At 35.8% G+C, this 13,116-nt stretch overlaps 1 protein-coding gene across 2 annotated transcripts in view; it reads left to right on the plus strand.

Moving 5' to 3' along the window:
• Positions 1-329: 329 nt before the first annotated feature.
• Positions 330-13,116, plus strand: part of LOC108973054 (gamma-glutamyltranspeptidase 1) — a 35,938-nt gene continuing 23,151 nt past the window's right edge. For both annotated transcript variants that reach the window (XM_018940070.1, XM_018940073.1), the window contains exon 1: positions 330-911. In XM_018940070.1, coding sequence (XP_018795615.1) covers positions 841-911 — 71 coding nt within the window. In that variant the 5' untranslated portion in view covers positions 330-840. The remainder of the gene's footprint in view (positions 912-13,116) is intronic.

Below are 13,116 nucleotides of genomic sequence, written 5' to 3' on the forward strand. Positions count from 1 at the left end.
TGGCAATGGTGACCAGGCAACAGGCAACGCGCGGGCGTCGCTGCCAAAAAAGCTGGCCAATGTACAAATAAACAAAACCCACATAAGCGAGCGACTATGTACTACACATCTGCATATACCTGCCTACACACATTCTCAAATAGGCAGCCGCTTATTGTTCACCGCTAGATTGATCTGCTACAAGCACACATCCCAACCTGGATGCTGGAGCTGTTTGTTTACTGTCTGTTGCCTGTTCAAGTTGTTGCTACATTTTTGGGGCTTTGCCGTAGAAACCCACCATCATAGCGGCTCACTTTCAGTTTCGTCGCATACGCGTGCGGTATTGAGCGGTTTCAGTTTGCAAAGCACTTGTGCGCCGGATGAAGAGGAAACACAAACCGAAAGATTTTCTAGGAGAATGCAAAATTCGACGAAATATTTGAATATTCTAAAGCAAAAAGTTAACAAAATATCACCAAAATTTTAATATTATCCGCGCAACGTCGCATTTACTATGACAACTGCGTGTTCATGTGTTTTAAAAATAGATATTAAATATTAATTAATTCATAAGCACAAACGACGCGTGTCAGCAACAATCAGTGCTCGCAAAAAAACACAAAGCCATACATATGTCTGGCAATTCATTTCGTATACTTAGTGAAAATAGCAAACTTGTAGTATTCTAGCGTTTGTGCGTAGCATTCTATGCAATCTCGCATTACGCTGTGTGGAAGTGTGTGTGAAAAACTATAGCAGTGCATTGCGTTAAAGTGTGCAAATTAGCGTTTTTCCTGCAAAGCGGAAATTCTTAATTCCTGCAGTTAAATACAAAGCGAACAGCAGCAAAGCTTTGAGATGCATTCCACGGCATGCAGTGCGTCAGCTTTAAACTCGACGAACTCTATGAGCACATCTTCGCCAAATACGTAAGCTTGCATTGTTCATACCTCAACTAGTCGGTGTTCGTTTTGTATTTTCGTGTGGAGTAAAGTGTGAGAGAGCATAAATAATTGCCAACAGATAAAAATTTAATGGAATGAATGTGGAAAAATCTCAGAAATATTATATATAACTTAGAAAGAGTTAGTTCAACTATGGACTGCCCTGAAAATGTAGAGTACATTCCAACAATGAGTTTAGAAGATTTGGCTTATTATAAACCTGGCGAAGAAAATATAATAGTTTTGTTCATATAACGATTGTTGGTAACACACCATAAAATATTTCAGATATATAATGCAGTATATATAAAAGTGGGATGAATGACAAATTAATTTCCAGCTGTACATGCTCTCAAGGTCTCAAAGTACCTCTCATATAATTTGAAGCCCTTTGGCGGTATTGTCTACATACATATACGGAATCAGAGCATTAATTAATGAAAATTTTCCGACACCCGGAAATACTAACGGGTGATTTTTTAAGAGCTTGATAACTTTTTTAAAAAAAAAAACGCATAAAATTTGCAAAATCTCATCGGTTCTTTATTTGAAACGTTAGATTGGTTCATGACATTTACTTTTTGAAGATAATTTCATTTAAATGTTGACCGCGGCTGCGTCTTAGGTGGTCCATTCGGAAAGTCCAATTTTGGGCAACTTTTTCGAGCATTTCGGCCGGAATAGCCCGAATTTCTTCGGAAATGTTGTCTTCCAAAGCTGGAATAGTTGCTGGCTTATTTCTGTAGACTTTAGACTTGACGTAGCCCCACAAAAAATAGTCTAAAGGCGTTAAATCGCATGATCTTGGTGGCCAACTTACGGGTCCATTTCTTGAGATGAATTGTTCTCCGAAGTTTTCCCTCAAAATGGCCATAGAATCGCGAGCTGTGTGGCATGTAGCGCCATCTTGTTGAAACCACATGTCAACCAAGTTCAGTTCTTCCATTTCTGTCTCTTATACACATCTAGATGTGTATAAGAGACAGCCGTAACGTTGCGTCCAACGGCATCTTTGAAAAAATACGGTCCAATGATTCCACCAGCGTATAAACCACACCAAACAGTGCATTTTTCGGGATGCATGGGCAGTTCTTGAACGGCTTCTGGTTGCTCTTCACCCCAAATGCGGCAATTTTGCTTATTTACGTAGCCATTCAACCAGAAATGAGCCTCATCGCTGAACAAAATTTGTCGATAAAACACATTTCGAACCGAACACTGATTTTGGTAATAAAATTCAATGATTTGCAAGCGTTGCTCGTTAGTAAGTCTATTCATGATGAAATGTCAAAGCATACTGAGCATCTTTCTCTTTGACACCATGTCTGATATCCCACGTGATCTGTCAAATACTAATGCATGAAAATCCTAACCTCAAAAAAATCACCCATTATAACCCAGCCACTCAGTAAGCTACCAAATCAGAGTAACAAGGGTGTGACTTTGTAGCTTTGAATGATATCTCATATACTATAGTTTAGCTCAGCACATAATAAAATCTCAAAAAAGACGAGATCGAATTACAAAGAAGTCTGTCTCTCACTTCAGTCATTTTGGAATCCTATCAAATTATTTACAATAAAAATAGTACCACTTGCCGGTGGCAATACATGAACAGATAGATACTTCCATTAATGACGTTAAGTTAGCACGTGACGCATAATATAAGTGAATATGATACTAATAGGCAATAGGCAATGCGTTTACGATTGTGGTAGTTTAGTGTATTTTATTTTTCACGACCTTGAAACATTTCACATATCTTTCATTCTAGCGAGCTCCGATAGTATCTAATTATATCAGCACTCGAACTTAGGCCTTTTTCACTTATTTTATTTAATTGGCTGCAAAAATATTGACCGCAACAGTTTGGAAAAAAAATTGACTCTATGCGGATTTTAAAAATGAATTTCGGTACTAGTGGCTCACGACCGTTGTTCAAAACTTAGCGTACTTTTTATTCTATTTAAGAAGAAAGCTGTGCTATCCAAAATAGGATATTTACTTTTACTTTAAAATAATTTTAAATACTAAGTAGACTACCTTTTATATTCCGAGTTTTGACCTTGTGCTGCAATCTGGCTACTGGCAAATGTATCTTGTTTGACATACTCAAAACGTTTTGCTACTTTTGTTGTTTACAGTAACTTGAAATATTCATCTCAGCCAAGAAATGGAATGTCTCAACTTTCGACGTGGATTATCTCAATAATAGTGCATCGATGAAATTAATTCAAAAGATTATTAAAACATACATTAGCGAAACGCTTCTATGAAATCGTGACAGATGATAAAGCGTGGATTTATGCGAATGCGTACGAAAGTAAGGAGCGGACAACTGTATTGGTGTTTTTTAGTTAAGCCGAATGCAACAAAAGTTTTTCGCATACGAAGCACTTCCAAACAAATGGTTGCCTGTTGTTTTGGAACAACTGGACATATTTCAACCACACCACTAGAGCACGAGTTCTGAATGGTATACAACCATTTATTTGCCAGTTTTCTTTCAAGAAATTCTTCACCACGACAACTACGACTGAAACAACTACATTTTACTACAAAACTACATGTATAGTGCTGACTAGACACCGAATGACTTAATTTTATTCCCGTATGAAAAAACCAAGCTAAGAGGTCACTTTTCGACGCCTGAAGAGGCAGTTGACGCGTTCAAACATGCAATAAAGCGATTTTCGATGAAAATATAAAAGGCAATTTACCTATAAGGTAGATACGCGTTCCTCACAGACTACATTACCCAACTTGTGTTGCCGCTGTTCCTCTAAGCTGAGCTTCGTATTGAAATGCGACTACGTCGAAGCAGAAAATTTATGCAATTCATTGATTTCCGTTTATAAAATCTATAAATATATAAAATATAAAAAAAAAAAAAATATTTTTAATTGTGTTGACATATAATAAAAACCTGGTTCACTAGTTTGACCACGATATCTTGTTATGTTACAATTGTAATACTCTCTTCATATCTCCGTTAAAAGAATCGGACTCTTCAAGAGCTTATAGTGATGGACCACCAAGAGCAAATAGAGTGAACAGCACATGTAACAATTTAATCGCCAATGAATAATTTCAAATTCTGTAGACACTTATCCAGCAGTAGATACTAGCTTGCTTATTTGTTTATGCGCTTGTGGTTCTGTGTTAAGTGTGTAAAGCATGTGGGAATTGACTTCATCAGATCTGATCTCAATGGTTCTATCCAGTCAAGTGGCGGTGACGGGATGCTTACTAATTTATATGTAAACAAAAAGAGAAGCTAATATAAATTTACAAACACCCCCACATAAGTGTATATCTGAGGTTATAAGTATTCCCAGCAAAAGTTTTCTTAGGAAGTTGCTGTGCGAGACACCTATTCAAATTTCGCTAGGGGTTTTATCTACATACATAAAACTACTGCAGAATAAATAAAAATGTTATACACATTTGGAATAAACCAATACAATAATTTTTTGTTAGTTTCACAGAAATTTGTACATATCAGTCATAAGTTTTCTGAGAAAGAAAAACATGAACACCCAGCGGCTGTTTTCAATTTCAATAATTTCATTATTCTCAAATTATAAGTTCAATCGAAATTTCCATCATAATTCTTTCAAGTTCGAAATCGGATTCTTCCAGGTCAATTCATTAACTTTAGACGTTCAATCGAACAAATGATCCACAGTAATAATGTTTATATAATATATTGGTTTACCATGCTCAGGGTATTCTATTCTTTAAAATACATATGTCCATCTCAATCCCAAATGCTGGTAAAAATCTCGCCGACCGGTTACTATGTTTTCGGGCGCTTTTAACTACTTTCACCGAGCGACCTTTAGGTTAGGCTAGGTTATAATGTCCGGCTGTCACGCTATACATGATCTATTGGTACCAGTAATGCCAAATAGAGGTTCAGTTTAATTCGAACTGTAGTATTCTTCATCCAGTTCCTTGAACTGTGAACTTCATCGATATCTAAGACGAGTTCTAGATAAGATTGGACGTACAGGAGGCCCCATGCTTACTTCTCTGCACTGTCAGCATGACTCGCCTGTGATGAAAGTAAATTGTGACCTGTCATTAGAACAACAGCCGTCCTGCAGTACTTTCGAGACCGTTTGAGTAAAAAGCCTCGGTACTCTTGCCAATGATTTTGGCGATCCTACAGACGCTTAAGGCATCCCATCTCGTTATATTATAATTGATTTATGCGTTACCTGTACTGGTTAGGTAACACTTTTCGCAATCTTACCAGCTATTTCGTTTCCCGGAATAACTTTGTGGCGTAAGACTCAATACAATTATGTTTACGCTACCGCTCTCCAGCATGACTACATCGTACTCGGTCATAAAAGCAGATACGAATTCCTTTTCTTCAATAAATTATCTTTATAGTAAACAAAATAGAGAGAGTTCCATGAAGCTTTAATATTAATCTAGTTGAGGTTATCACTCTAACACTCGAGATTATTTGTGGCGCGATCACTTCGCCTGGGCAGAGACTTTTCAGTCCATGTACTAGCTATATTATTAGGAATAAATTCCGAAAAAGAAGAAATCGAATAATGGAAAAAGCGGTTCTCATTTTTGAATCTCGTCATTAACGATTATGTTTATCCTCCTTATCAAGGTATTAATATGTTATAACAAAAGAAGCTGCGCATATAACTTTTAGAATTACCGAGCTTAGCTATGTACAAGGCGCGTTCCAAAGTAAACAGGGCTTCAAAAAAAAAAAAAACAGAACAAATTGTTTTTTCGGCAGAATCAGTTTATTTTATGCAAGCCTTTTGAATGGCCTTTACGTCTGCATAACGATTTCTTTTCATGGGCAAATGCATTTTTCAGAAAAGGAAGAAGTCGCACATTTCGGTAAAAGTTTTACCAATTTTAAAGCAAAATTTAGTATTTTCTCTTACGATAACACAAAAACACAAACATACTGACACTTAAAACGAAATAACTTCACTTCCAATCTATGAAATGTCATGTACTGGACAATCGATAAAGATACCAGATTCTAATGCACCAGTCGACATGTAGATGGCGCTAGATTCAAAACTTCTGTTTTCTTTAGAAAGCACCTTGTATTATTCGGTTCACAACTTCAGTGAACTCCATTTCATCAAACCATACGTTCGTCACCCAACTTAAGACTTACTGTAGCCATCCTCATTCTCCACTGAGTTGGACTACGTATCTGTTGGATGCACTTTCAGTATCACGCCTACATACATATAGTAAACAATTGTTAAAGACGAGGAATAGAGTGGCTTACGTATATATTGAGAATAGAATATACGCGCCTATTTTCGTAAGTGGATCTGCACTTGTTATCTTGTTTAGTTAAGGAAATTTATTGAAATACATACAGAGATACAGTTTTAATAGAAATGTGCGTTGAAAATATTTATTACTGTGAGTACTTGCTATGTTTTGGTTATGCCTTAGTGAATTTTCCAAATGTTCTTTTTGGGTATAGGAGGAGTGTGCGTACATTTATTTCGAAATAGAATTTTTAGACGAGTGTTTCAGCGTAGAAATGTGGAACAAAGTTCCGAAAATAGGCACATAAATTATGGTCTAATGAGTTTGGAATTTATGTGTTTAACTTGACGCCTTTGGCATACTCGCACATAAGTTCTTTCGCACTTGCACATGGAGTGTAACATGTGTCTGCAGCCATCTGCTTAACCTTCGCTGATCGCACCAATCGAAAATCGACTCGCCAAAAACCATAACGTGCTTTAATTGCTGTCTAAATTATGTTAGTGCTTTTTTGGCAGAGACCCTGACGCTACTCTTACATAATCATTTCATTGTTTGTCTGCGTCTGCTGTCGTTGCTAATGGGCCGTAAGCTTTGGCAGTTCATAAGTTAATCATAATGAAGTCGTACATCCTCGTGTTGGCGCGTGAACCTATCAAATAAATTAGCCCAATGACAAGTTCAATTATTTCGCTTGTGACCTTATTAAACTGTTGATGCTGTCTAAGTTTAAAAGCATTTTCTGTTGTTTTTATTCTTTTATACTTTTTGTTTTCTTTATTAACGAGATCATATTGCATAACACCATTCCCCCATATGGCACACACACAACTTGACAGACGGCATGTTTCCACACCCTGTTCTCGCTAAGCCACTTAATATTAAAAATAAATAATCTCTTTCTTGCTCTTGAAAAGTGGTTGCGTGCCGCCCATAAGATGTATTGTCATGCTTAGGTATTGCATACGTCAATTATAGATGCATACATATTTACCTATCTCTATGTATGGCTTCTATTTCAATATTAATATTATCGTTTCGCCGCCCACTACTTTCTCATTGTCACACCTCAAGCGTGTATAATACATACTATACATACATATGTAGAAATATATGTTGATTTATGACAAATGCGAAATATTATCGTTTAAATTCTCATTTGGTAATTCGAATACTGAATTTCGTAAAAGAGCATTCAAGTTTGAAATTGTTCAAGAGCTCTGCTCGTTAAGTAGTGAGACTACATCGTACAGCGTATACTGAAAAGAATTAGCTCATTAAAATCAAATATAAGCTGTCTTCGATTCGCCATTTCTCGCTTGTGCTCTCTTGTCAAAAAATGACGAGTAAAAGCATCAATAAAATGATAATAGTTTGTTGCTACATGTTGTAAGAGTATTAAAATACTGTTTCATAGTCACCAACTGTATTGAAATAGTTATTTTTGAAAGAGGCTTATTAGATTATCGTTTTATTATTACATTTAATCGTTTATATATTCATATTAACTCAATTATGTAATTTGCTAGCGAAAGGTGATGTCACTGCCAACTATAAATCAATTGTCTGTTCGTTGTGTTAATTGTTCAATTTGAAAAACTAAATTCTCGATATTCACACAGCCAATCGTTGCAGATCAGCACAATTGTTCTTTCGATCGTAACGAAAGCATAAAACAGCAATTAATAAAATATGCATTCAAGCAAACATAGCAAAAACAACACGTAGGCATCAATGAGCGGAAATTCACACACAGTTTAGATTAGGCAAATTAAAATTTAGCAAAATAAGCAATAATACTATAAAATGCATGAAGAATATCAATACAACATAGAAACTGATTATATACTCACATATGTATTCCAGAAAATATTGTACAGAAGCACCGACGTTGATGGCAGTTAGGAGCAATAAGTTTTCAAGTTTTAAGTTATTCCGGCGTATTTTTATTTTTATTTTTTTATTTTTATTTTTATTTTCATTTTTGTTTTTTTTTTTTTTTTTCTACAGCCGCAGCTGACAGTTGATGGCCGCGCTGACTACTGGTGTTACTGCGACCTGTAACCAGTAACTTTATTTGATTTTACTGCATGCAAACGTATTGATACAGATTTTTGTATTTGTAAATTGACCAGCACTTGCTAACCTCACAGGGGGTTCAATGATCCAACGACAGAAGCAAGCAGACATCGGAGAACACTACAGTGATCTGGTAAAATGAAATTAGAGCTGATGGAGTGCTCTAGACCGAAAATTCCATCACCTACTCTCCTTCCTAATTGCGATCCCTCTGTAAAGAAATTCACTGCACTCCTACTCCAATTACTTCCCCACGTCGATAAATCCCTCGTAGGTGTGTGAGAAGGAACTGTCAGGGGAGGGTTCTGTAGTGTAGTGATCTAAATTGAAAGGAAGGCAATCGAAGCAGTGGAGAATTTTATTGTGTCCGTATCTGGGGCTGAAGCTTCCCTAAGGATAAAAGCAACCTTCAATGTCTATTGGTGCGGTACACATTGCATAGAGTTGTTGTAAAAGTCATTAGTGCACTACAGATACCGATGAGGGTCCCTCTTTAAATACGCTTCAAGCTGCTTTGCTAGAGTAGTTCTACCCAGAGCCCTGAAGAGTAACGTCATCGATTTTATATATCGTAGTAAACAAAAATAATTCTGTTTTATTTGGATTTATGGCTCATTCATTTCTATCTGGCCACTTGGTAAACACATTTAGATACGCGTTGTTAAGATCGTAAGTGCTTCAGAATTTTCCTTTTGACAAAAGAGCTGCATTGTCCGCGCTGGCAACCACCCCACAGCCTTGTGCTTCAAGTTATTTCAAAAGGTTATTAACTACTAAGGACCAAAGCGGGGTTCCTCTATTTACTTTCCGATGCTCCCGTTCTTATCTCCACTCCGCCAGAACCGTTCTCCCGCAAAGGAAACTATATATAATATGCTTGAGATTGCTTCGATGCCAAACATATTAACATCTCCAATTATCGTCTCCGGCCTTACGTGGTTGAAAATCCATTCGGTTTCAAGAAAGGTATATATAGCAAGCTTTAATGTAGAAGGGCTGACTCTAGCCATGACATTATTAAGTGCAAGGCAGTGTCGACTGACTTGCCTTTGCTCTAAGTATGCTGAGCTTTTAGTAACCCAATCGAAAGAGTTCTACCCCTCATGCACAGGTTTCTGGAGTTTTTAATAAAAAGGAGGGGAGACTAATAGGACTTAGGCCTTTGACAGTGACATGAGAACTTTTACCGGCCTTCGGGAAGAATGCCGCTTTAACTTGCCACCAAACCGCCGAAATGTTTGCGTAGATGGGGGCCAACCAACTGTGTTTCACGCTGAGGCTGTGCAGGTATAATGCTGTAGGATCTCAGACACTTGAACGTTTAAAAAGAATAAATAGCTTTGAATGACAAACCTACATACAGAACTGGAGATTTCGACCCGTTCATCGATCACGATGGTAGACAGATATTCAGAGATTAAGGCAGCAATTTCCTTTGATCTCAAAGTGAGGTCAACGATTTCTTCACTGTCTTCTTCTTAATTATTTGCCAATTTGCATTCGAATATTGGTGATCATATAACAAATGATAATATGTACAATATTAATAAGCTAAATAGTAATATAATAATGTAATTTCTACATGTTAAATATATCTATTGTATATTAAAAAAATTAAAAAAATCACAGATTTTTTATTATCGCCACAATTCTCGCTCAATCTCTCGCCGCATGTGTAAGGTTGCCATCGTTCTGGATTCCTGTCTATTGTCGAATTTTTCGAAGCAACGAAAGTTGTTTACGGCCCCCCGTATACCCCGTTTTCCTTAAATTTTTCCTTAGATAAATTCACTCTCTGCAGTGTCTAAATTAGAGAAGCTTCCCCTCTTCTTAGTATAGAGATCTTCACTACAAACGTCTGAGCATATTTACCAAAGTTTATTGAATGAAGTCATTGACCTTATGCCAATTTTCAGCCAGATGTTAGCAATTTTATGGTGAATTAATATATATACATAAACTATATACAAATGATTGGTGATATTTGTCTTAAAACAAAAAAAGAAAATTATAAAAATATTAGATATACTTATTCATAGTACTTTATTTACGGTGGAATTCAGAAAAGTTGTTAGGTATAAATCATCACCTAAAATTCAAAATAACTTAACATCACTTTTCACAATTTTCAGGAGAAGAAAAAACAAACGAGTGAATTTATGCCATAACTTTGGTACATCTGGTAGGAAAACCTTATATCTTAATTTGTACATCTACTGCATACACTTCGTTTCATTTGAATAGGTACATAAGAAAAGAGAGAATCACTCGGAGCCAAATCTGGTGAATACGGTGATTATTCGATGGTATTCATTGCGTGGCTCGATGCGATGGTACATTTTTATCGCTTAAAATCCATGTATTTTTTCTAATTCTGTATATGAATGTGGGATCTGAATTCGCACGATCAAGCATGAGCAAGTAATCTAAGAACTTTTTTTTTCTTTAAGTGTAAAAAGCCCCTAAACACTGAAAAGGGTATTTTAAGTTTGTTACGAAGTTTGTAACACTCGGAAGAAAGTGTCGGAGACCCTGTAAAGTATATAAATAAATGACCAGTATGTTGAGCTGAGTCGATTTAGCGATGTCCGTCTGTCTGTCTGTATATATACAAGTCCCTCAATTTTTAAAATATCGTTTTGAAATTTTGCAAACGTCATTTTCTCTTCAAGAAACTGCTCATTTGTCGGAACTACCGATATCGGACCACCATAACATATGGCTGCCATACAAACTGAACGATCGGAATCAAGTTCTTGTATGGAAAAATTTCGCATTTGACGTGTTATCTCCACAAAAGTTGGCACAGGTTATTTTCTAAGATAATTATGAATTCTCCGAAGAAATTATTCAGATCGGTTAACTATAGCATATAGCTTCCATACAAACTGAACACATAGTTACTAAAACAATGCACCTGTGGAGCGTATATTAGCTTCGATGTAGCCGAAGATAACGTTGTTTCTTGTTATATATTTTAACTAATGGAATAAGAAATTTTTTGGAAACCAGTTGAAATAGAAAGCGGAAGATTTGATTTAAAAGAAAAAATACAAAAGGAAAAAGTTTTATAAGGATCGTTTATATATTTTATTAACCATAAATATCTTCGCTAGTAGTATCTAGTTGCATTCACTGCTGCAATTGAGTGATGTCAGTGTATTACGACGTCTATATTTATTTATTAGTATTTGCCAATAAATAAACTGAACATTTAAAGAGTTCTTTCGCGAGAAATTAGATGAATTCTTCAACACATATGCACCATACAACGCTTTGAAAATAATACATAAATATATATCTCAATGTTTATAAAGTCGCTTGCTAAAAATATCCTCGCGCGATGAACTTCACATTTATTTCATCTCATATTGTTATATTTTCATAAAGCGTATAGTAAATATAATTATTTATACCCAATGCAAAATACTTTCTCACCGTTTGTTTGAAAAACATTGGAAAAAAATAATAAAAAATGCAAACATTTGCTAGAAAATTTAAAATATTTGCTCATCAGTTTTATACATATATGTATATGCATATGTTTATGAGTATTTTTGTAGCAGTTGCATCTAAATTCCCATATATTATTCAATTAATCCAAAGAATATGTTTTCATGATGAAAGATTATCGCAGCCAGTCTCTATAACGTATATTGAATGCATTCACACACTTGTTAATATAAGATGTGTGTAATATTGTTAATGTAGTATACGCTAGAAGTCATTACTGAGGATGGTCCCAAAATAAATGTTTCAATACATATTAATACCGCACTATGTTTTCAAATATTCATTTCAACAACACTCATATAAACAAGTACGACATATACAAGTATACCATACATATACAATATGAAGTATTCATTATTCGGTTTTAAGCGAAATAGATAACTCTTTTCCAGTACTTGCTTGAGTAGAGTCAAGTACTGTCCTGTTATTTTCGTTCAGTATTGTTTGGCATTCCATCATGGAAAGCCTGAACAACGACTGCAAAGCATTCAACTTTTTTACAAAAACTCACGTTCTGTAAAGAATGTGTTTCACGCGCTTCGCTCAACTTATGGTCAACATAATCGGCCTACTGAGCGTACTATTCGCAACTCTTCTTTCGAAAACTCGTAACGTCGACGCATCAGATGCAGTCATCGTCCATGCCTCTGCACCAAATATCAAGACTGGACTGCCTAGTAGAGTTTGGTTTTTGTGCGTCGAAAGAGGATTTTACTTCTAAATTGCCTAATCACTCTTGCCCTAACTCTAGTTGACAAGAGTTATTCTGCGTTGGATTTCGAGGCTGACGTTGTTGTTGGAAATTATCCACGACTTCGAAGTTATAGCTATCAACAATGACGTGGGAGCCAAGCCGCAAGTACGATCAGTGTTTGTTTGATGGCAAGACTTATCGACGAACAGGTGGTGTGTGTCGATTCTCTTTTCACAGGTCTTTTCCAAGTCCGTTGGCTTTAYTTTTCTAACATCGTTGCTCAGGGACTTATTCAGAGTACTCATTTTATGTGACATTTATACATATAATAATGACAGAATGGCAACATAGGTTAAATAGGCGATCCGTGGCAATATCGCAATATGTCAGCTGTTCTGCATGTATCCGCGATCATTTCTATAATCACTTAATTAGTTAATTTTAGAATACTCAGGTAATACAAATTATATTTAAATGTACTTATGTTCTGAAAACGTAAGACAGTAAATATTGTGCATGTAGGAATTAACTATTGCTTTGCAACAAATGTCACAATTTTGAGACATTAAATGAGTACTACTATTGTATCTCTAACAGATTACTAAATGAAAAGGGCTTAGATCTCAGCCT

Source organism: Bactrocera latifrons, unplaced genomic scaffold (genome assembly GCF_001853355.1).
Source record: "Bactrocera latifrons isolate USDA-ARS-PBARC rearing strain unplaced genomic scaffold, ASM185335v1 scaffold_45, whole genome shotgun sequence".
NCBI classification, from domain to species: Eukaryota; Metazoa; Arthropoda; class Insecta; order Diptera; family Tephritidae; genus Bactrocera; species Bactrocera latifrons.